We start from the raw sequence: 25,838 nt of genomic DNA on the forward strand, positions 1-25,838 counted from the left end.
TTTTTTGCAAAATGTAACGCATTTATAAACTATATACTTATGAGACTTAGACTTACCAAATTTTTGTCATGCAAAATCTCAGAGGAAATACTCATTTAAGTTCAAGGATTTGTCCACAGAAGCATCAACAGGACTCTTTGACCCTCAATACAGTATTGAAAAGCATCCAAGTATGCAAACTAATATTTGATAGAAGAGTAAATATACAAGTAACTTTCTCTGAGATTTTAAATGTAACTTTGCAACTTTGCCAGAGTAATAATTAAGTTCTACTGCTCAGGATAATGGTAAGAGGTAGATGTAGCATGAAATGTTCCCTCCTCTTAACCATGGCGTGCTTTGGGCAGAAGCAACAACCCACTAGCTGTCATTCTCTCCATAAGTGACACTGTGGCCAAGTCTGGAGAGCAGAGACCTTTCATTCTGACTGTGTCTGCAGTGTTAGCCAAAGTCCAGGACAGCTTTGGTACACTAGCTCCATAACAAATCCATTTTTTTACCCAGGTTACTGTCTACACTGCTGAGGAGAAACAAACTTTGTGATATCTGTTGACATCCAGAAGTCTACCATGCCCAAAATTCAAAGAAAGTTGTTGTTGGAGGTGGAGGGGTAAACAAAGAGGTATCAGACAAGAACTTGGCCATGTTGTTTAGGAAGACAGGGGTGGATACCAGGAGAAGTCAAGAGGTTTGGAGCTTATTAAGTTTGGCTGGGATATGTAGTCTGCAAGCATGACAGAAAAAGTGCTACCCTGTACAGACCAAACTGAGGAATTGGGCAAGGTCAAAAAGTTTTGTCACATTCATCTAGAGGCTTAGGTTTGCTGGATAAAAAGTACCTGCCAAGGTGGAAATGCACTTTTTCCTCTTGACTCTGCTATAAACAAACATTCTAATGTTAACTAACCCCTTTAGCTTTACCTTGAATGTAAGTTATGACACCACTTGTGCAACATGTCTGAAATTATGCATAAAAAACATGTCCACTACTTCCCAAACATAGCATATAAAGTGAGACAAGGACATTTCATCCTACCATTAAGAGCTACAGGAAGTGACACCTTATTTCAGTTGCAGTCATGTAAAAGGAATATGATAGAAATCTATATTTTAGTCACTAAACTACATAGGGTAACCAAAGTTGCAGTTCAGCCTAGGCAGGACAGAAGTATCTTTAAAGACCAGAAATTTATTTAGCTGAAAGTAACTTAAGATGCTGAAAACAGCATTCTCCTCTAACTTTAGGCTGTGTGACATTTGAGTAGTAAATCCAGGCTACTCTCCAGGTCTTCTCTTTATAGTGAGATAAAGGCACTTCCAGAGAGGAAGTCAGCCCAGCTGACCAGGGCCCCAAAGAAGTCTCTCAGAGGGGCTATGGTATCAAATCTTGGGCAGCTGGATATTTAGTCTGTGTTGTTAATGTTGGGAAAACACATTTTTTTCCTAATTAAAAAGCAACATGTATGAATGCTGGCCTGAATATACATGAAGTTTGCTCAATTTGCTAGACACGTATGGAACTTTAAGTGATGACTTCAATATTACAAACTCTCTGCAAAACCACAGGGTGCAATACAGGCTCTAAAAATGCTAGCAATTTATTGGTTAAATAATTGAAGAAAAGCAAGGCATGAAAAAGCAGAGGCAGGGGTCAGTATTTTCTGCAGAAACTAAATTAGATTACTAAATCTCAGCAAATATGAAAGAAAATGGTTAAGCAGCTTAGGGAGCATGACTAAATTCCACTGATTAGGAATGACACTCCCACATTTGAGAATTCCTTCCCTTGGCCCACCTGCCATGATGACTGACTTAGCAAGGTTTAAATCACAAATGAGTTTGGTAATTACTTGGATTGGTTAGAACAACGTGAAGCAAGAGTGGGGTGGAGAATATATTTCATTTAGAAATAAAAGGCAAAATTTCCACGTTGCTCCAGTTGTTTTTCCACTTTAGTGAACACATGAATAGCAAAAGGGTTTGTCCCCCCATACCCACTCAGATGAAATTTGAAGTTTTTTTAGGAAAAGCACCAATAGACTAAAATGATACTTTTTAAAGCAAATTTCTCCTAGGGATCTATGTCAGAAATGAGGAAAAAGTCTCCTAACACACAAGTTTGCCATGAGTTTTTAACTAGAGCTAGTAATCTTGTTTTCAAGTATTTAGTATTTAAATATTTAGTCTCTGCCCTGTGAAAGTGTGAAAGTTTACAGATTCACAGAAGGCCAAAATTTAAATCTTTTTTAGTAACAATATCTTCCAGCTTCATTCCAACGGCTGTTTAACAATAAAATACACTGAAATAACATGGTTTATGACAAAAGACCCTATAAGTTATTTGGCAAACAGTACAAAAATACTATTTGTCCCACAGGGGCGCTGATGACAGTGCTCTCTTGTGTAACCTTTCAAAAAACTACACACTAGTTCATGTGAAATTTATCTCAAAAAATGTCTTTTGTGAGCGGAAACAGCTGGAAAGCCCCATGATTTTTAAATATAACAAATGTAGGCATGAAGGTTTTCCCTAATGCAAATACCAGCCTGCTGGCCATATTAGCAGAGTCAGCCTTGTTCTCCCCCACAGACCTTCCCCAGATGTCCTTTCCTCTGGAGTTCTGGCCCTCCTGGAGCTGCCAGCCACGCTGTCTTACACAGTTGCAAGGCAAAGAACAGGGATAAGTGAAATAGGGAGTGAAGAGGATTTCATGTGGCTGTTGCTGTGCAACCAATGTAATCAGGGACTGCAATTCCCCATATCCTGCAAAATATCAAGGTTTTTCTTTCTCCAAGGAATAAACCCAACCCCTCCTGACTTCTACCTGAGTCTTCTATAGCAAGAATAAAATGAAGCAAAGGGAGAGAGGAAGAAGGAAAGAACTGCAGATACTGATAAAGTCATTTAAAAAAGGAAGAAATAGGCCAAGAAAAATGCCTGAATAGTAACCATAAATTCCTCAGGCTTTGAAAGCATTTGGTTGTGCAACTTTGGTCTAAAACAAGCAAGTGTTAAAACAGTGAGAAAATTTCCAAAAAAAATCATATAGGAAAAATTCTCTTTAAAACAACTATAGTTGAATTATAATTGCTTTTCTCAATTTATTGCCAAATTGTCTAGTTTTAGAAGTTTGAAAATCATGCCATGTAGAATTACTTAACCGGCAGATTTTTTTTTTCCATATAAATAGAAGGGCAGATTCCTTAAAGCTGGAGTTCAAATGTATCTGCTACATGTACATGCTGCAGAAGAAAGAGAAAACATTCTTTATTCTGCCCTGGAAGTAAATATTGACTCAGCTTAGACCAAAGCTCTCTGAAGTTCAATAGTCCTATACACTGTCCTTCCTACACAAAGAACCCCTCATCATTCCCCTTTTTTGTGTAGATGTAAAGTGTTCCTCAAAAAAAAAAAAAAATTAGAAAGTTATCCCAGTCATATGCTGCCTATAGTCTAAAGGTGATGAGACATCATAGTTATTATCCAAGGCTCTTAATAGCTTTAAGGGAACTACAGCTGAGAAGTAGCTTACTGTTTGATGGACCACATACAAGCTTACTTCACCATCAATAATTTACTTCCTTTCTCCAGGTTGTATTGACCAAAAGTTTTCTTTCTATGCTTTGGTTCTAATGTTTACATGTTTTCCAAAATGAGTGCACTTTGTAAACACAGAGAAAATAAAGGCAAGGAATACAAATGTCTTGCTGGCCTCTAGAGTGATAAAAAGAAAAATCACTCTATTTAATCTGCTTTAAGTATTTCTGCTCATCTACAGGGTTACTTATAATTAACCTTGTGTGTCAACCCCTGTTCTACGGACTGGTGATTTTGTAAATTCATGTTCACATTGAAAGGATTAAAAGAATAGTTCAGCAGATTACAGTGCATTATCAGAGTGGGCAATTACTTTGGTCTGATTCAATTATAATTCCTGTTCCTGTCACAAGTGTACAGTATCAGCCTAAGAACAGGGCTGAAAACCTTCTCAGGCGTACCAACGCTTTTAAATACAAAGAACAAAAATAAAGACAAAAACTTGTTTGCAGGTTGGGTGTTTGGGAGGCTGAAGATACCTGTATTCCATCCTAGGAAATGCCCTTGTAATCCCCTTTCTGTATCATCCTTAGGCAGCTGTGGACACAGCAACAATTCAAAGACTGTCCAAAATAAACGTGATTTCATGAATACATCTAGCACCTGATAGCATAAACCACAGGGAAAAAAATAAAAACAGAAGAAAATGGAACCTGTTGCTTGGCTGACTGCTGGTGTATGTTTAGGAGCTAATTCTGATGAGATATTCCTGAGCCTTACAAATATATCACAGACAGTACCTCACTAAACAACCTTGTGTGAGAATAACTCAGCAACTGCATGAGCAAAATTTGTGTAATTGTATCATAGCAGAAGCTCAGAAAATGCCAGGAAATCATCCCCAGGGTATCAGTGGCAAGAGGGAAGCCTGGAAAAGCAATTGCTTACAGAAACTGAAGCCTGGTTAATGTCATCAGAGTGAATATTTGTGCATGAAAATTTTCTTTAAACCACTGATCCTCTCATCCCTCTCCATCCAGAATGATTAACAGCAAAGGGAAATTAGATCAGCCTTATGCAGCTTCAAACCATGTCAGGTCCCCTCTAGAGAGAGTCAGAAAGCAGAACCCAACACTCTCCAGCATCCAGTTGTTCTTTGTCCTCAAAACTGAGCCTTAACAAATACCATCAGTTCACTTTCCTCAGCAGAATTATTTCCTGCAGCAAGCTACCTGCCCAGCAGCAATTTCTCCAGTCTTCCAAATCTTTTTAGTGTTAAGGAAAATCTCCAGGGAAAGAAAGCAGTGCTTCCAATGAAAGATAAATGCAATTCTTCACAGCACTATATCAATGTTAATAATGGCAACCAGACTGTTGCAGAGGAAGAACAGGAGTTTGTTTCCAGCTTTTCGTCACAAACTACACTTATTCCCCTCTGTTTTGGCTTTTACTCAGCATATTTAAATACAAAGACAAGAAGAATATAAACAAATGTTAAAAATTTAACTTGTCACTAAAACCAAAATCAGTCATAGGACAGTACTGGACATATACAGGGCTGTATCTCTCTGTGAGATGATGATGCACATCCCCTTGGTACAGAAGGTAAAGAACTGGTATTTACCTCAAAAATGAGGACTTATGATAAATAATAATTTTACCTTGTGGCTACAGCTTCAGCAACCCTATCTTGAGACACTGCAATTTTACAAATGCTCAGTCAGAAATTTTTTCCATACTTACTGGTGGTCCCCGGGGTCCTGTTGGACCTGCTTCTCCCTCTGGGCCCTGCTGACCCTGTTTTGGGGAACAAATTTGAAATGCAACAAATTTGAAAAGTGATTTTTTTTTAACACATTTTTCTAGATCTTTTGTATAAGATTAATGGTTTTACCTGTTTACCAGGATTTCCCATTAACCCTGGCACCCCAGGAGGACCTTTATTACCCTGTTGGGCAGAAGATGAAAAAAATTAGCCAAGCCAATGGTTTGCTCTTCCATTTTAAAATAAAAAATTAAAATAAGTAAAGCTATAAGGTCTAAACAAAATCAGCCTGTGTTAATGTTTTAACTACTGCCTTATTTTTGGTGTTCTTTTAACTTTGACCGAACTTTTCTATCTAATTTTTCAAAAGTCAGATTTCAGTTCCTTTGCTGTTTATGTGCTGACAAATCCCAAATAGATTTGATTGCTGCTTTCAAATCACAGAAGGCAATATCACTCCATGTAATTTCAGACAAAATCATGTCTCAGTCTAGTTTTCTTTTTCAATTACTTACAGCTAAACTCAAACATCTGAATTGTCTGAAACATTCCTCAGTCTCAATCTTACAACAATTTCTTAAACTAAATTGGAATTGATGGTGCAATTTGGTGCTACCTAAATAGAGATAACAACCCCTGTGATTGAATCAACTTAGGGTGGCTATAAATAATATTCTTATTACAAGATTGTTCATTTCAAGATGTAGTGAGGTAGGAACTCTAGCAATGATTTCCACACATTTGAAAGGAAATGGCCTTTTTAAGGTATTATTTAATGCCTAGAATAATGAAAACCATATAATGTAGCACAAGAATCATGAAAATGCACACGCCAAAGTTGAATAAAATCTGTATTTAATTCCTTCAGCCTAAGGTTTGTCTCTTAACATGAGAAAGTTAGTACAATTTAATTGAATACTTTAGAGCTTTAGATACTTTATCACTTTATTTGTGCTTTAGGTAAGAAAGACAATACTCAAGATGTTTTACCTTTGGGCCAGGAATGCCTTTCATACCTGGAGAGCCTGGGAAACCCTGAAAGAAAAAAGATGAACATTTATTTATTATTTATTTGTTGCTAAGGTGGTTAGAAATGGTGAAAAAAAAATTCTTTCTCATGCTTGAGTATTTCTAATCCTTTTATTTGATATTAAAGCACTTTTATTCAATAAGGGACCAAGCTTGAATTCTTTCTGTTTACAAAGTAACAGATAAGGAGTATTATTCTTACTTGATAAATTGCAAAAGGAGCATGGATAGGTGAGGAGTTGTCACTTTTTCTGTCTTAGACTAGAAATACAAGCTTGTCCCAGTGTGCTGAGACTGGAGGTGCAGAGTTTTACAGATACCTTTGGACATTTTTCATTCCCTCCTCACTTCTCTGCAACAGCTCATAGCAAGTATGCTCGTACTAAATTGTCTTCCAGGCTTGGGATTTCACTTAGTATTACAAATTTATGTCCAGTTCTGTTTTACAACATCTCCATCACTGTTCCTCACAGCAATTACTCCTATAGCAACGTGTTTTAAAGAGGTTCCTATTTAGCTTTTGACAATTGGTACAGTTCTCAGACTCAGTTAATGCACAAAGATTACCCTCTGAAAGAGCCCATGAAGCACCAGTGATTCCCTGTAAGGCTCCCACAGGGAATACACTGGAGACCTCCAAGCCACCCACAGAAAGAAGCACGAGTGTGATGCATTCCAGATGTTCTGAGCCAGCAGAACATCAAAGGATCATTGTTCATGGAAGGTATGTCAGACTAGCAGCTCAGCTTTTCCTGCTCAGTTTGGGGAAAGCTGGGCTCTAGTCAATGCAATGAGACCAGCCCTAATTATGGGGTCACACCACAGGGTCCACGGGGTCTCAGGTAGGAGAAACACAAGAAGAGTCACATCCTGGCCACAAATGTTTTGTGAGGCCAAGTTCCCCACAATGGCATCATGAGGAGATCTAGACTGTTGTGCAAAGGTTTTGCATACACATAGCAGAATTTCCCCTTGCATTACACACACTCTCCCCAGAGCCTTTTGCTTAGATTTTCACTAGAATTACTCCAACATCAGAGTCAAATCAACCAATACACAGCCTTTCTATGATTTGAACTGAGCCTACCTTTCACAGGTAAAATACTTGATACTTACTGGCAATCCCTGGAGCCCTGCATCACCTGGAGCTCCAGGTTTTCCTGGTTCACCCTGTAAAACATTCTAAGTTGTAATTTATGCAAATCAAACACGATGGAAAATTTTCTGTCTGGAACACAGAGTTGACATACTTTTGGATCTGTAATACAGAAATGTTAATTCAATTACCCTAATAATGAGCATAAAGCCATGAGCAGCAGCCACAAATTAATGAACAAATCTAGGGCACTACCAAAGCTCATAAACATGCCAGTTGGGTCTTACTTTAGCTCCAGGCATGCCAGGGATCCCTTCACGGCCATCAACTCCTGGTAAACCCTTGAAAAAATTTTTAAAAATTATTGTAACTTTGAAAAGATTTTGCCCAAGCACTAATATGCAAAGTAGCATTGAATGAAGCAAATAAATAAATGAAATATACATACAGGCTCTCCTTTAGGCCCAGGGAGGCCATTTATTCCTCTTGTACCTTGAGGACCCTGAGAATAATAACAATATTTTAAAATTAAGCTAAAGACAATGAAATGTCAGATTAAAAGAATGTCAATGCATACTCATTCAGATACACATCATTTGGAGGGTACCAGTTATGCACTGTTTATATGCTATTAAGTAACTAATGTTTGCAACTCAGCAAGAGTCAAAATTTGTCTGTGCTCACCCTTTCTCCTTTCGGACCTGCCTCTCCTAGTGGACCTCTCTGTCCTTGATCCCCCTACAGAAAAAAATATTTTAGAAATAAAACCAGAATAAACTTCCTTGTGTTTTTAGCTAAAACCCTCAGAAAATCAACAAATACAATTCATATTTGGTGAAAGCAGACAACTCAAAATCATATATTTAAAAATGCAGTTTTTAAAAACTTCAGTTGACAGATATATTTCAAAAAACACATCTCAAGCCATCATCACCTGAGCATTCAGGAGTGTCAAAGCAAAGGATGTTGCATTTGTTTAACACAGAGTTACAAGCACAAATTCCTGCTGTGGAAGCAGAGAGCAAGGAAGAATTTAAGAAAAAAACCAACCAACCAAATACCCCAAACAAATAAAACACACACAATAAAAACCTCCAACAAAAAATTGCTCAAATAGCCCTGTATGAGTTTTGTTTCAATTTGATACCTGAAAAATTCCAATTCACCCTAATGCACAGTAGGAAGAGGAAAATATAACATACTAAGAATTTAAAATGTGTTCATCTACCTCAAATTCTTTGGGAACATTAAGACATTACTGACTTGATACCACTGTAATATCATTTATTCACCTGTGGGGAATCAGTAAAATTGGATTAATCAGAAGCTTCTTTGATTCCCAGCCTCAAAGCTGCACTAACTGGGAAGTGTTTGGATAACCCCACACTCTACTTACAGGTGCACCAGGAAGACCTTGGGGACCAGGGTCACCATCAAGACCACGAGCTCCCTACAAAACAAATAGGTAACACAAGATATTAAAGAGAACTGCTGGAGCACTAACAACTCTTATGTCCTCCTGCTTTGTTAGGAGCTACAAAATCTCTACAGATGAGGGAACTTTATAGCTCCAATTAAAAGAAAAAAAAAGGCAATCAATTTTTTTTCATTATCTTGTTTTTTAATGGAGATATGAAAGCAAATATATTTAAATATTAAAAAATATCAGTCAAAAACCATTCAAATCATTATCTAAAAATCTATGAAGGAAGTAGACCTTTACATGTTACTTCAAAAAAGCTGTGTCTTCTTTAATAATACTATATCCCTTGCCACCTAATAAAATAACATCAAAATATGCAGAGAAATCATCAAGTGCAGTGCTGCTTTCTTTATCACATATGTTTCAAGGAAACAACACAATCACTACCCTGTAAATTAATGCAAATGCAGAGAAAAAAAATTGCTTCAAAGAAGATTTAGAGAGAACATGGAACTCTTTAGTCAAACAGATGTAGTAAATGTTTTGAGTAAACAAAACATTACACAAAATGTAGGCAAATAACTACAAAGAATTAGAACACACAAAGGCCAGAAGAGGGAAGTATAAGATAGTAATAGCTTAGCAAACATGTCCAAGATGTTAGGAAGGATCATTCATGAGAATATTCCTAATCAGGAGAAATTTGATGTTGTCTCCAAAGAAAGACAACCACAAGATTTACATGCTTTGACTTCTAGAGAAGGAGACAATGGCAGGATTGCTGTGCTCTACTTCTTTCAGAAATTTTTACTATACAGATTTAACAAGATCATGAGACTAGAAATGTAGCACCCAGGTTTGAAATAACAGATAGAAACACTTAGACAAACAGAAGGAAAATTGTCCAGCAAAGTAAGAGCCCAATAATATTAATGCCACTGGCAGCAATTTTAGACAGAGATGTCAAAGAAAGAATGGAAAAATAAACTCAATAAAAACTCCTGACAAAAACTCAGATGATGATGGAAGTAAAAGGCTTTAGGAAGATACAAATCCCAGGGGGGACTACTTAATAAAATTTAGCTTTAATTTAAATGTGCTATGGTTTATAATTGTTATAACTTGCTATCTTGCTAACTACAGACTTGCCTACATGCAAAACTACCATAAATGCAAGGATTGGAGGAAATGAGTAAAGAGGATGTGTCCTTCATCAGTTAGAAGGACTGAGCTACCTTTCTTCCTTACAAGAAGTGCAGTAGCTATGGAAATACAGCTGGTAGGAGAGAGAAAACATAGGAGAAATAAAGAAGAATCTTAAATAAGCTTTTAAAAGATTCAGAGGTGTACTTTTTTTTTTTTTAATATAGGCCATTTTACAGAAAGAAAGGTTAATACTCACTTTGGTACCTTTAGGTCCCGTTATACCAGTTATACCTCTGATACCTAGAATGCCCTGAAATAGAAAAGGATATTCAAATTATGCTTAATTCTTCTCATCAGAACTGTCCTAGTTTTTAGACAGAAGACTCAAGAGTTCAACACCCTTTCTTTATCATTATTTAATATTTTCTTAGTGTTAAAGAAGAAATCCAACTACTGCTGTATTAGAATTCTTAACTTATATGGTAGTTTGATTTTTACTAATTTTAGAATTTTAAAAAGAGTAACAGAACTATCAGGCTGTATTATAAAACCACAAATACACCATAAGGACAGAAAAACCCACTGATTTTTCTTCTTGGTTACCTCAGAGTTGAAGCAATCTCACCTGCAGCTTGTGTGAAAGGAACATGGTCAAATTTGCAGAAGTGCTAAGTTGTCCTAAGTGGGGGATTGGACAGGTGGGGGAGAGCAGAGTCTACAGACTCTCCATCTGTGCCTCTAAAGCACTGCCCATCCTTTTTCACATGGATTATCTATCTGATATCCCTTTCTTCATATAATGAATCCTAAATTTTAATTAAAAATTATTTTAGAGCTTGCTTGTATGGTGACCAATTGGGGATACAGTGAAATGTTATGAGTAACACATTAAAAAAAGGTGAAGTCAATCTTGAATTGTTTTTTAATTCTACTGTGTTATTTCACAGTGATTGAAGAACTTTACCTAACTGAGTAGAATGAATTGGTCCCCACAGGCCTTTCAGACAGCAGAAGCTGCTTCTCACACAAGTACTTTGTCTGCACCAGGGCCTCAGGGATACTTTTCAGGACCAAGCATCAGAAGGAATGGACCCTTTCCTTTATTTAGTCTGTTTTTTACCTCTTTATAGTGATAATCCAGAGGTTTATATTGTCATATATTTATGCTCACAGAGAATTTTGTAACTTAGCATTTAGATGTCATGTGCATTAAGGTAAGTTCCTGTATAGCATCCAATCTGGACAGCAGTGGCATTAAATAAATACTTTTATACCTAAGAAAAAAGCATGAGACCCCATCAGAAAATAAACCATAGAAATTAAAGGTGGTATGCCTGTTTCTCCTACTTAGAATGACCCCTTTATTCTCTTCCCTAGTCGTTTTCAGTCACAGTAACCATGAGAGCTCCTCACGGGGAACAAGCTGAAGAGCCATGTGTCAGCACAAAGCACAGTGATTCAGGACAAGAAAATAACTAAAAAAGCTTGAAGGATACTTCTTGTGCAAGCCAAAAGGCAAAAACCTTCAGGGAAAAAAACACCCCTGTTCTTCAGTGGTTGCAACTTCATCTTCAAATCTTAGCTAAATCTGAATTTCACAGCTGATTGTGTTTCAAACACAATGATGTCAGCCATCAAAATTATGAAAAAGAAGGTGAAGGGGAAAAAATGCAACTATTTTCACAATCTAAGCACAACACAAAATTTAGGACATGAAATAGTTTTTAACGTCAGCCTTTCTATAGAACTATATGGAGCTTCGTGCCAAGCAATAATGTAGGTTTTGGAGGGACTTAAATAATTCTACTTTCATTCATGGACAATATGACAGAATAAAGAGAAAGGTGCATGGAGGTTTCGTAATATCTGTTTTCTTCCAATAATAAGAAAAAAAGATATATCATTAGGAAGAAAATGAGTAAGACTTTAAAAGGAAATACTTTACTGGAGGGCCTTGAGCTCCCACTTCACCACTGGGTCCTTGGTCTCCTTCTTCACCCTGGGAAAGCAGAAGGAATACATCTGTAGCCAATCCACACCATGCATATTTCTCTGTCATTGTATGAGTTGCATTTCCTACTTAATGTTTTTTGTCCTCAAAGAAATCCAAATGAAGTCACACCACTTCCTCAGACAGATACTCATTCAGGTTCACATTCCATGTAATCATTAATCAAAAGGGTAATTTTAAAGAAACCTCAGTATAAAGAATAGTGCTATTTTACCCTTAATCTGTCATTCCATTTTTTCTTGACATTTATGTCTTTAGGATTTTGTCAGGAACTGTAGTAACAGGAAAAGGAGTAAAGGGTTCAAACTGCAAGAGGGGAAATTTAGGTTTTATGGTAGGAAGAAATCTTTACTGTGAGGGTAGTGAGACACTGGAACAGGTTGCCCAGGGGGGTTGTGGATGCCCCAACCTTGGCAGTGTTCAAGGCCAGGTTGGATGAGATCTTGAGCAACCTGGTCTAGTGGGAGGTGTCCCTGCACATGGCAGAGGGGCTGGGACTGATCTTTAAGGTCTATTCCAACCTCTTAATTTTATATGATTCTATGAATTCTTAACCTTCCAGACTAAAAGTGCAAAAAGTTTTCTGTAATGGTTTTTCCTGCAACATTGAAGCACGGACCAAGGCAGTGCAAATCTGAAAATTTCTTGTAAATATTTCAATATTAAATAGGTGTATATATAAAACAAGGTTAATTCAAATGGAACACCTTGAGAATTAAAATTTCAGTTTTCAAGATGAATGGGACTTGGCCTCTGATTATGAACATATACAATGTCCTTTCCCTCTCAAGTGTATTTTTCCCTCTCATTCTTCATATAATTACTCATCTGTGCTACAGCTAACTTGGTAAATTAAGGGGATTATCCTGCATTTAAATGTTTAAAAGTTTTTCAATTAATAAACTTAGCTTCAATTTTCCCCATAAGTTTTATAATAATTAAACTGAACAATCAAAATCAAAAGCAAGAGGAGTATGACTTGTGCATCATAATAAATACATAGTACAGGTGAATAAAGAATAGAGAAGTGTCCTTGGTTACTCTGGAGCACCATGATATGTAGTATCACTTCATGCATTCTGTTAAAACAATACTTATAACAGAATATGTTTTTGAAGGTGATGCTAAACTACTATTAGTTTGTTAAAAACTGTTAAAACAGCAGTTTTTTCTGCTTTTTTTTATTTTACCTTATAACCTTGTTTTCCTGGTTCGCCAGACTCTCCTTTTGAACCTTTTTGCCCCTAAAATAAACACGAAAAAAACATAATAAATGGAGACCATTCAAAATTAAAATACAGTTTTCCAAAACAGACATAAACTGCTGAGAGCTGTCTTGCTGTTCCCTCTCAAACCCCATTCACTACTCCTTTCTCACCTGTCTAGGAAACACTACATGTTAAGTACCATGCTCAAAATATCTGCTTCTGGATCTAACAAGGCTGCATTTCTAGGCAGGTTAGTATTTTTCTTCTGTTATTCCTTAAAAATTTCCTAAGGCCAACAGTATTTCTGGGAACTAGCAAAGAATATATTTTAAAAAATCTTAGCATAAAATGAGCCTCGAAACATGTTAATTTCAATTCAGTATGTTACAGGTCTCCCAGGAAGAGAAAAAGAAGTCAAAAAAGATTAAGGATTTGTGGAAATATTTAGAGTTTCTGGAGTCAGACCACAAATTATCCAGGAAGTGAAAGAAGCAATCCTTCACACACTTTAGTCCTCTCAGGACCACACATAAATTTTACAGTGAAGGTTAGAGAAGTAGCAAGAGATTTCAACAACAAGAGGTTATTTTGGCAGTCAAGAGTTGAATACCCATAACCAACCACAGTGATGCAATCTTTTTTGAAATTAACAGGGAAATGTCCTTTTTCAAGTCAGTAATTACCCTCCCTAGTGCCTTGAGACAGCACCTCTGGAAGGAATGCTGGAACAAGCAAGTGCTCTTACCTTCATACCCATTAAGCCAGCATGTCCTGGACGGCCAGGAGGACAAGCACTGGGACACTGGAAAAGCATTCAAATAGTTATTAACACACAGGCTGAATAAGATTGTCTGAGATTACTTAAAAAGAAATAAAAACATGGACAATAATCTTACCAACAGGTCGCCATCTTGCAGGCCAATCGTTCCCTAAATTAAATTAAATTTACCAAAGTCAGCAATACAGAAATAACCAGACATGACTCATTAGGCAACACAGTGATTAGACAAAACTACTATCTAAACAAGGAATCAGAAATACAATCAACCAAAGGCTCTCTCACATGAAAAGCACCTTTACCTTATTATAAGACTGCAGGTGCCATCCTCTATCTTAGAAAAACTTTCCAAAAAACACCAAAATATTTCTCTTGCTTTTTAAACTACCTCAAATATACATTCTGTTAAATATAGAACAAATATTTCCAAACCCTATTAGTTTCCCTCAGAAACCAAGGCAATTTCTATAATAGGAAAAGCTTAGTGCCATTCACCAAAAGATTCAGGTCTTTAAAGAGAAAATTATTTTTACAGGGAAAACAATTTTCCCAAAAGTATTGGTAGATGACAGTTGCAATAAACTAGACATCCGTGTACAATGAGATGGACTCAGTGGGGGGAAGGCCTTTTCTCATATTAAATCAAATACTTGATGGAAGCTACCAGGAGGTTTATGAGGCACAACAGGGAGAAAGATTATTTCACAGCAGCAGCTGGATTCTCTGAAGCTCTGTGGGAGGGAGCACACTGTTTCTGAGAAATGCACAGGAGAGTTTAAGGAATAAGCTCCTTAAAGAATGGTCTTATGTGCACAAGGATTTTTAAAAAGCCAAGGAGGTATTTGGGTCCACAATGTCATCAACTGGAGTGGGACTGTGGCACTCCAGAAACCTAAAACAGACAAAACTTGAAGGAATAAAAGCACTATATGCCACTGTTGAGAACTCATTCCCACTTGTTTCCAAATGACTCTTCTCCAATTTACCATTCATGTTTTTTTTAATGCTGCCTCCAACTCTCTGGCAACTTTCATGAAAACAAGAAACATGGCATAAATAAAGCACAGGTATTTAGGGTCTGTCCTTAAAGAGGGGGGAGGAGGTTCCCAGCAGAGGAATAGTACAGCTTTTAAAAAGACATCAGCACAACACCTTTCCCAGTGGTTTGCATTTCCCAGCCCCCAGGATGAGATGTGTCTGCCAAACTCTCCATTTTATTTCTCTGGGCAGGTAGATTGCCACAAGTAAAAGGCATAACACACATTCCTCCTCCCAAGAGGTTAAACAAAGATAGCTGTTCCCCTGGAGAGGCAAAGCACTTCTGTAAAGCTCTCTTTTATTCCTTGCAAGCAGCAGATCTGGTTGCAAGAAAGACATTAGAAATCAGCCCACCTGGAAGTGTATATTTCTGTCTCATGAGCCAAATATTTTTTTCTTCTCCTAACAGAGAAAAGCCTGCCTCTGCTGAGGTAATACCAGTGAGGCCCAACAAAGACTACATTTACAGTATTATGATTCACAGGGGAATTTAAAACCCGTGTATTTGCAGTTTACAGAAATGAGAAGGCATCGTGACAGAAGTGACACAATTTGCATTTCAAACTACCTTTTTATAACCATAAAGAGTGGAAACTTGCTTTCTAACTGGAAGATCAAAATCTTTCTGATATCCTGGAGTCAGTATTCAGCTGTAGAACTTGGGGAGAAGTTTTGTTCAAGCAGCAACAACAAAAAACTCAGATGTAAGCACATATTAAACATATTCACTCACTGGAGGACCTGGAGGTCCTGGTAGCCCCGGTGGCCCTCTTTTTCCTGGATCTCCCTTAAAAAGGGTAAAATAATTTGGTTGATTGATAGTAATAATAACAACCAGCAGTCACATATTCAGAGCATACAATGACAGTGAGAAATTAGGTGGCTGCAGAAGGACAGACAGGGTAGGCAGTTAAAACATCAACTCACAACTTGACTCCCAGAACAGAATGGGAAAACTACTTTTTTTTCAGTAGAATGGCAGCCATGTTGTGAAATAGGAGTCACAAGAAAAAAGCAAAACATTTTCACCTTTAGAAATCTGAAACACCTGACCACAGGATTATCTATGCACTCCTCCTCTATAGCTGCAATTCAGTAATGAACAAAAGGAATTCTAGTAACTGACAAAAGTAGATAGAGGAGAAAAATCCACTTTTTCAGAGCACAAGAGGAATTTACCAAGTTGGAATTTTTTCCTGTTTGTGAAATTTTGATGCTGAGTGCTCTTATAAGTAAAGAAGACAATGTGGAACCTCAGCAAATCATTTTTGAAGGTTTATAATTAAAATATATCTAATAATTGGGCAGAAACTATATTTTAACTTAATATTGTCATTTCAATATTACTTTTTACATTTCATTGGCATAAATTCAATACATTCAATAAAAGTCAAAATCAAGATTAATATAGAAAAATTATTAAATCTCAAAACATGAGAGCTATAGAGCCATTCCTTTCTGTGCAATGCATAATTACATTGTGGGACTTATCATTACAATGTATTATGGAGGCTTGGGATATAAGTGGATTCAAAGACTGACTGCATTAATGGAGGATAGGCTCACATGCAGTTTTTGAAAAGGCATCACAGATGCAATTTCTGATTCAGGCAGTCTCTGAACTACCAACTAGCTGCCAGAATGTGTGACAGTATGACAGAAAAATGCCATTTTATAAATAGCCTGTACATTTCCCTTGGTATCCATTCTTGCCCTTCCTACAGACCCAGTGACAATGAGCTAGATGGATCATCTTCTGAAGCAAATGCAGTTTTTAATATTATTTTTTAATTAATTTATATAATTGCATTTAAAAGTAGGGTTTATTAAACAAAATTTTAATGCTATTTCAGATTTCAAGTAGAAAAGTACCAGCTGGTTTCAGCTTCCATTTCAGTAAAATACAAAACACAAAAATACAAAATACAAGTGTGGTGATACTGAGTGCACAGTTGAGCAGTAAGGTCAATAGATGGAGCTACACTTAAAGTGAGACAGAAAAGAAACACTGAATTGCCATGTTCACTGGTATGCAAATGAAAATCAGTAGTTTGAGTAGTTAAGGTTTACATTTGCTGTATTTCTGTCAGGTCTGCTTTTTCATTTCAGCTTTCCTTGAATAAGAGAAGTAGAGTATGGGACACTCTGAAACATTTAATTCTAATCTAACAGGTGGCCCTGACTTTGTGCTATATGTTGCTCTTATTTCTGATGAGCTTCAAACATAATCCTCCTTCTACCATTGATCACGGCAGAGAAAAAACAAAAACATTTGGAAATGCTGTGATAGCCCAAATAGTACTTAGATGGCCCATTTTTTCTTTAAGTGCCTTCTAGCAATTGAATAAACCTGCATTTTCAGCAAACACAGTAATACTTACAGGCGGGCCAGCAAGACCTACTTCCCCAGGAAGTCCTGCTGCACCAGCTGGACCCTGCAACAACCAAGGTAAAGAGTATTTCTATACCAAATAATACCTATGTAACAAACATCCAAGGACTGAGAACATGCAATTCTCACAAACAGCAAACCAATATTCTTGCCCCATATACCACAGACCTCCACAACCTCAGGGGAAGCTGAAGAAAGCATACATAAGAGGCATAGAACATCAAGATTAAACCCATCTATTTTTTCACTGAATTACTTTTAATTACAGTAAAATAGCTTTATTAAATATTCAAACAGATTCATTGAACAGTATATTTATGAATTGCAAAATTGGTACTTACAGGTGGACCAAGAAGCCCCTTGCCCTGTGAAATATGAAAAAAAGAGATCAGAAATATGGGGAGGATTCCAAACTTAATAAAGCTGTTTTCCAAAAATAGAGTCTTTCAGATAAAAAAAGAATTTGACTCTGCAAAATTGTTTTGAAAACTTGTTTAACTACTGTTAAAAATCAATTTTATTATTAGGTAATCGGTATCAGCAGAGAATATTAAATTACTGATTCACTTGCCTTGCAGTATCATTACACATATTTATAAACATATCTACTTCCACAAGGGGATGGAGACATTAAAGGCTTTGTGTTTAGCTAATTATCAAGTACCATGATAAACATAGCTATGCTATAATAATTTCCTTCTAAAGGTACATTTGAATTTATAATAAAAGTGAACTTTTCCCCACTGTGCTTTCCTGAGGCCTAAATCCATTAAACTTATGCATTTTGGTAATGAGAAAGAGCACCAAATTTCTCCTGTTTATATTTTCCATCAGAGTTGTTCTGAATCATTTTAATGAGAAGTGTCCAAGATACAAATGTGTTTCTGCCTATTTGGATGATATACTCCCTCTAAGAAAACAGACCCCTAAGTCTTGCACTACTAAAGCAAATGGAAAATTTTATGGAGAACAGTGTGGGTGATATATATGAAACACTAAAATGCAAAATCCCAAATATACTTAAATATTCAGGAGATTTGATGTAATAAGGCACCTGGGCTGAATGTGAGTAAAAAAGCCACAGAATATCGATCCAGGGTTGTATTTGTAAGCCTGTTTAGAAAAGTCAGTATAACACAGGGAAAATTTCAAGCATTCATCAGAATCATTCCATTTTAACCATTTAATACAAAGCAGAAAGTAAGCTTACATAACCTACATAATCCCTTTGCTATTGCTTCACACTTCCTTGCTACAACTCATCATATTATATGTATCTATATTTGACTGTACAAATCAAACTTTCACTGCATCACATCTTCAATATTATAATATCCCCTGCCTCTGAAAGAAGGGAACCACCTGCTTGCAGGTCTCATTGGAGTACCCCTTGCTAACACACCCCCTAACAGAGGCAGGGAAGGTCAATGATACCAAAAGAAGCAGCTACAGCTACTGTATCCCAGCCTGCACTGTGGCCAGGAGAAGGCTGACCCCTCCTCTGACCACTCCACTGCATCTCCTCACCTTCCCAGCAAAAAGCAGGGACTCTCCCCCAGCAATCACACAGCTACCCCACCCTTCTGGCCATGAGCTCCCTACAAGCAGACCAAGAGGCAAAGCTGAGAGCAGCTCCAGGGCAACCATCAGTAAGGACATAAACAGAGCAGATCAGCAGCTCCTGTCCCAACCAGCTGCCCATGTTCCTTCCTCTGTCTGTTTCCTAAAGGGAAAGCCTCTCTACACAGCCTGGGACTGCAGCCTGGCATGCTCAGTGCCTGCTGTGTGCTGTGGAGGTGCCCATCTGACCCACGGAGCACACAGAGTCTGCAATCCCCTGCCTCAGAGACACCTACCCTGTAATCTGGTAAGGACCCCTGCACCCACCACAAAGAGCCCAGGGCTTGCATGTGTGCCCTGTGCTGGACACTGTGTTTTAGCAGACCTTAAAGTATTTTCAAAGTCTCTGTCACTAAACACACACAGTCCTCCTCATATGCCACATCAAACATCAGCTCATAGAAAAGCTGGAGGGAACTAAAAGAGAGAATGGACTGAAGAGTGCAATACATGCATTTAATGTAGCAGCCCCAGCTCCATCTACCAGAGACATCAGCATATTTAAATTACTTAAATAAAAAAATTACTTGAATTAATCACAAGAATTGTAAGAACTTTGTCACCTTGTCATTTAAAAGATTATCCACCAAAGAGATGAGACAAAGAGAATAAATTAAAACAAAATTATAAAGCAGGAAAAAATGTAAAAAAAGGGGATGATAACTGAAGATTACCAGGGTACATTCTGGGGAAGAAGAGGTGACAGAAGCAGAGAAGAAAATGCTGTATATAAAACTTTATGTCCTTAATATTCATTCTTGAAGATACCCAGAAGTCCTAACTTGGCTGATAAATATCACTAGAGGAGCATGAAAAACAGTGATAATAATTTAAAACTAATTAGTCTTGTACCCAAGGCTTCTGACTTTCTGTTTGCACTGAGCATTTTAACAACTTAAGCAAGAAGTTTTGTGAAAAATGAAGTCTTTGGATAACTGTCCAGGGACTACTCCACTTGCAGAAAGCCACTGACAGTATTCAAAGCAGTGCATAATTACACCTAAGCACTCCATTAATCATGTAGGCAGTATGCAGATTCATAATTGTGCTCACTATGTTTCTGGTAAATGAGGTTTCATGGATCAAACCAAAGAAGTGCAAAGGTTAAACAGCCCCATTGCTTCACATTTGCAGAAAGAGCTTCTCCAAAAGTTTCTGAATTTGAAAATCAGAACCATTGCACTCTGGCACTACCATTTCTGCTTGGGTTTTTCTGTTTGTTTGTTTTATTTTTACAGAAGGTGGGTTCTGTTGGGGTTCTACAGGGGGTCTTTTGTTTGTTTAGGTAGCAGGGTTGTGGGGTTTGTTGTTGTTGGTTTGGTCTTTCATTTTTGTGGGTTGTCAGATGACCAGTGCTGGCCATTTTGAGAATCTTCCAGTAGCTGCATCTTCTTCAGTAGCATACAGCCATTCATCAGAGGGAAAATTGCATTTACACAGGCTTCCCTGGGAGATTTATTTTGAGCATTAATCTCTCTATATGGACTCAGCATATGTGGGTTAACAACCATGGAGCTACAAAATCAATCACTAGGCTTCTTCCTAACATGTGAGGTCTAAGGATAAATCTTAATAAGTAGGAGGGTAATGACACGAGTTGACTAAGTATATCTATCTTTTCTCTTCTTTTAAATAAATTGGAATTCTCCTTTCTTCATTATAAATACTCCTGTGGATTCACCTGAAAATACAAGCTTCAGTTCCTTATTAAGCAGAGGCAGAACAGCTCCAAAGGCAATCCCTACTGAGGTTCACTGAAGCGTTATTACCAAGATTGAAAGTCTCAGTGCAAACAAAATCACTCAGCTTTGAACAATGGTCCAGAATCTTACCAGATTTATTGCTTTTACAGTCTCAAAATATGGTGACAAAAGTCCTGCTGCTCTGAAAAGAATCAGCATTCTACCTTGACAAGTTGGTCCAGTTTCTGCTTTCCCAAATTAACGTCTCTACCTCCAAATTGAGATTAACCCTCTTTATACATGTTTTATGCACACACTTCTTCTGGAGGGTTTTAAATTAATCATTCTTGCATTATTCTGTAAAAGAGCTAAAATCACGTACCTTTTCCCCAACTCAGTTTTTCTTTTGGTTGACAGACTAAAATGCCACAGTACTTTAACCAAGTATCTCAGTAAATCAGTTTTATTTCCCCATTTTTTTTCTATAATAAAATCACAGAATGCCTTGGTTTGGAAGGGAGATTAAAAATCACCTAGTTCAAATTGCCATGAGTAGGGACACCTTCCATTATACCAGGGTGCTCCGAGCCCCATGCAACCTGGCCTTAAACACTTCCAAGGATGGGGCATCCAAATCTCCTCTGGGCAACCTGTTCCAGTGCCCCACCATCCCTTCAGCAAAGAATTTCTTCCTATCTAATCTAAACCTACTCTCTTTCAGTTTGAAGCCATTTCCCCTTGTCTTGCCACCATGTGCCCTTGTAAAAAGTCCCTGTCCAGCTCTCTTATAGGGTCCCTTCAGGTACTGGAAGGCTGCAATTAGGTCAGCCCCAAGCTGCGTCATTTCTAGGCTGAACAATCACAATTTTCTCAGCCTTTCCTCATAGGATGGGTGGTCCATGCCTCTAATCACTTTTTCCCATATCATCTGAACAAACACACCTGACAGAGTTCAACTACCTCTTCTGTTCAGCTACGTAATATGTATTGTTTACAACCCAGAAATTACTTCCCCATCTAGTTGACATCAAAAACAAAACAAAACAAAACAAAACAAAACAACCTTAAGCCTCTAACAGAAAAATGTAGGGGTTTCAGTCTACCTAGAAGCTACCTCCATTCTGCCATTTTCTGTGACTAAATTCAACTCATATATTGAGCCTGCAGACCAGCTGGCCATTATATTAACTATTTTCCAAATTTTCAGGTAAGAATGAGCATCCATGAAAATTAAAGTGTCCACAAAGTGATTCATTTTGTGTTTGAACAGGTCTATAATGTCACATCTTCAAGAATAACTTTATCATTTTCTCTCTGGCCAACTATCAAAATAATTGTTAAATATGAATCTAATGAAAGTTAATAGGAAAAGGTCAAAAATACAAATACACAAGGAGTGTTATACTGGAATACCATACCTCTTTTATTTAATTTAAATAATTTCTCCAAATTGAATCAATTTTTAATTAAATTTTAAATATATACAGTCTTATTATAATTTATTTTAGTCATCTTGTTCCATTACTCATCTTCCTTGAGGTTTTTTCCTAAGCTAAATTCCTACACGCCAACCACTTCTTCTCCCAGCAAAACTCCTAAAATTTACAATTATTTTCAGCCCCTAAAAATGGATGTTAGATCCATCTGCATGCTAACTGGAACAGTACTCTTTGGATGTCCTTTCCCATATTTTGGCCTGTCTTCATACAGAACTGCAAAACAGCACAAGGAGTCTCACAGAATTTACACTTCAGTGATGCCATTTAAACACACGGCTAGGAGTTGAAAACAGGAATAATTGTAGACTCCCATATGCAAATGAAACATAGGCTCTCTCATCTCCATAGCATTTTCACAAAGAGATGGAAAAGAATGATAAAAGTCCAAAACTTGGGACTGCATCACACATGCCCCTTTCATTTCTACAGCATACAAACCAAATGTAACCTTTCAGTAATATTTAAACACTTAGATATAAAGACAAAACTGTTCCTTAAAGTACTACTTTTGTAACTTCTGAGTTCTTTGAAACCTCAGAAATAGTTTTGGCCTTTTCTTCACTACATTTAATGGCAAGAAGCCTTCATAATAATACTTACGATGCAAAAATCCTCTTTGTATACTAAATGCATTACTTACTGGAAGTCCTTGAGCACCTGGCAGTCCTGGCTCCCCCTTTAAAAGAACAAAAATGAGTTTTTAAGAGGCATTAGCATCAAGTTTTTTAAACAGTATACAGGAAAATGTTCTCTCACCTTTTGGAGGGTATAATTTAGTGGACACAGTCTGCAAGTATTATTCCCTTCATTAATGCTATGCTGATTTCAGTAAGACTTGATCAAACAGAAAGACCTTCCCAGTATTAAAAAGAAACAGCCTCTGGCCTTCCATTCCCCCACCCCTCAAAGACCCAAGCATGCTTCTTTCTCTGACTTCTGATTTATATTTCATTTGTTTAATTGATGATGAAGCCAGGTTTCACTGTGATGGCTCCCACTGCACATTACAATGGCACAAATGTAATACAAGATGGAAAGGGCCTCAACTTTCCTGAAGATGCTCAACTTTAATGTCAACAATGTAATGCCAGCCAGCATTCCTTACTGCTGGCTGTGGCAATGGAACCTTCTTTGTGCTGTGTGGATAGGGCACAGTACCTGTGTATTCTATAGGTGTGTTAGGATTGTAAGAAAGGCTGCAGCATTTTACTTGTCTCAGCCACATAGAGACAAGTAAATATGCTGCTTTTAAAAAAATCCATCATTTCATGCATAATTTTGTTCCTACCTTCTGTCCTTTTGGTCCTGGGGCTCCACGTGAGCCATCAGGTCCTGTGAATCCCTTTGAAAGTAAGTTATACAATGTTAATGCAAGGGTTATGCGTTTTTCTTAATCACAACAAAAAACATTATACAACATGGAAAAGTTAGACCATTAAATGCAATTAGTAACTGCAGGAGCCCTGCAATCCAAATATTTATTTACATGTACAGATAGAACTGCGCAAGTTTAAAATGCTAGCTTCTAGTGACAAACATCAGTGCCTGTGATATGTATCTTCAAGAATTATTCAGTTAAATTGCAATTAAATAAAGCAGGTGATCTCACATGGTCTTATTTCCTCCTAATGGGAGATTAATGAATTTATTTCACAGCTAAGGTTAAAAACAAAAACTGTCAGCATTGTCCATTTCAAATAAAAGCTTCATTGACAACAACAACATAAAACAAAGAAAATTCCCAGAAAGCTGCCAGGCTGGATTTAAATTTGCCCTTTTAACTTGTCTATCTGGCTAAAATTAAAACCTAACCATTATATTATCACCAGGAATTCATTTGGAGTTCTTGTTTTTCCTTTTGTTTCCAATTTTATAGTCAACCTCTATGGTTTAGAAATTTCTAGATATCCAGATATCTATACTTCCAGCAATTCAGTGTTCACACAATTGTTCTGCCAATTTGATTTTGAAAGCTTACATGGTCATTACAAGCAATTACTGTACAGTACCTTTTTACAGTCTATTAAACCTGACACTGAAATAATTTTTGAAATAAAATGAGATTTTAAAAGTCAGAACTGCCTCACCAATTAAACACGGAAGGAAGCTATTATAAATCTAAAACACCAATTAAAGGTTGAATAGACAGTGGAAGTTCAGTAAGGTCTCCTTTTTTTTTCTTCAAGTGAAAAAAAAGGTTCAATATTTCAGTAGATTATACTCTAGTATTACATTTTCACTCATTCCCTATGAGGGAATATACAAGTGTGAACAGATACCAAAAGCTGAGCTGAGTTTAGTGTGTTCTGTTTCACGTGATTGTGTTCCCATTAATTTTGGCAAGGAAAATAAAACCATGTCTTAAGTGAAAATTGTAAGAGGCAAAGACTTTTAAAAGATGTTCTTATAGGGTTTTGACATGTACAAATGGGTTGTGGGCCTGTATTTTTTTAGGAAGATGTGAAGTGGTACGAGATGTCACTCACAAAGCCCATTTCCTCTTACAGATATGAAATTTGAACAGCTTAATTAAAGACTCTTCCAGCTCCATGTCCACTAAATCTCTTCCCAAAAGCAAATTAAATATTAACCTCTAACAGCATTACAACCTTAAATAGATACTAGGCTTTTTCACTTACATAATTTGCAATACCCTCTAGCGCACTGGTTTATGGTATATAACCTTTATTTATGATATTTTAAATTTTAAAGTTTTAAAAGCTTTTGTAAATTAAACATAAGCTTGCCTACCTCCTTGCATAACATCTAAGTACTAATGCAACAATCTTGCTTCATAATAAGAAGTGCTTTCTAACAGTGCTCTCAAGAGAGAGAAATATGAAGTTTCCAAAAAATGTTTGAAGGCATTTTTATAGCCACAATTTTATTCAAGAGGTATGACCTAACAGGCCATCAACACCAGATGATGTTGAAACTTCAATCTTCTCTATTATGTTCCACAGGATGGGAAGATGGGAAGATCAGCAGACCTTCCTCATGCCCTTGCTGCTCTGCCCTTTGAGCAGAGGTGGCTTACAGAGGCCCCAGCAGGAGTTGTTCCTGAGACCACTGCCCAGTGCCCTCTCAAGGGCCAGGTGGCAGCACCGACAGCCCCCGGGCTTTATTTACTCATTCTTGAAGGAAACAAACAAACAAACACGGAAATTCTAGAAAATCAATTGTACTCACATCAGCTCCTGGCTCTCCCGGCAACCCAGGGGATCCTGGTTTGCCTGCATCCCCATCTGGACCCTTCAGGATTTAAATGGACAGTTAAGCATGTTTCACAGAGAGAAGCAGAAACAAAACTCAAAATTTCTTCTCTAGCAGAAGCAAATGAAAAGTAGCTGCAGTCACTTACCGGTGGACCAGGGGGACCCTTCGGGCCTCTCTCCCCCTACCAAGATACGAAAAGGAAGGTATTAGTCAGAACTATAATAATCTTTTACAATCTTTCATGAAAATCACTGATTTACAGATTATCAGAAATATTCCTGAACTGACTCTTATTGTAGAAAATAAATATTAAATCCACATAATTTCTATTACAGACTAACAGAAATCATCAGAGAAACTTCTGATAAGAATCAAGGAAACACATGTAGTAGCCCCG

General features: G+C 37.2%; 1 protein-coding gene across 1 annotated transcript in view; it reads right to left on the minus strand.

Moving 5' to 3' along the window:
• The window catches only part of COL9A1 (collagen type IX alpha 1 chain), a gene marked incomplete at both ends in the record, with an annotated part of 44,992 nt that overhangs the window by 17,595 nt on the left and 1,559 nt on the right, over nt 1–25,838 (minus strand). The window contains 20 exons of the mRNA XM_084202856.1: nt 5,282–5,335; nt 5,433–5,486; nt 6,294–6,338; nt 7,449–7,502; nt 7,716–7,769; nt 7,877–7,930; nt 8,113–8,166; nt 8,825–8,878; nt 10,254–10,307; nt 11,943–11,996; nt 13,199–13,252; nt 13,962–14,018; nt 14,113–14,145; nt 15,766–15,819; nt 17,414–17,467; nt 17,766–17,789; nt 22,866–22,901; nt 23,514–23,567; nt 25,415–25,477; nt 25,587–25,622. Of these exons, the coding sequence (XP_084058982.1) occupies nt 5,282–5,335; nt 5,433–5,486; nt 6,294–6,338; nt 7,449–7,502; nt 7,716–7,769; nt 7,877–7,930; nt 8,113–8,166; nt 8,825–8,878; nt 10,254–10,307; nt 11,943–11,996; nt 13,199–13,252; nt 13,962–14,018; nt 14,113–14,145; nt 15,766–15,819; nt 17,414–17,467; nt 17,766–17,789; nt 22,866–22,901; nt 23,514–23,567; nt 25,415–25,477; nt 25,587–25,622 (996 nt within the window). The remainder of the gene's footprint in view (nt 1–5,281; nt 5,336–5,432; nt 5,487–6,293; nt 6,339–7,448; nt 7,503–7,715; nt 7,770–7,876; nt 7,931–8,112; nt 8,167–8,824; nt 8,879–10,253; nt 10,308–11,942; nt 11,997–13,198; nt 13,253–13,961; nt 14,019–14,112; nt 14,146–15,765; nt 15,820–17,413; nt 17,468–17,765; nt 17,790–22,865; nt 22,902–23,513; nt 23,568–25,414; nt 25,478–25,586; nt 25,623–25,838) is intronic.

This window comes from Fringilla coelebs (genome assembly GCF_963513975.1).
Source record: "Fringilla coelebs genome assembly, chromosome: 3".
NCBI classification, from domain to species: Eukaryota; Metazoa; Chordata; class Aves; order Passeriformes; family Fringillidae; genus Fringilla; species Fringilla coelebs.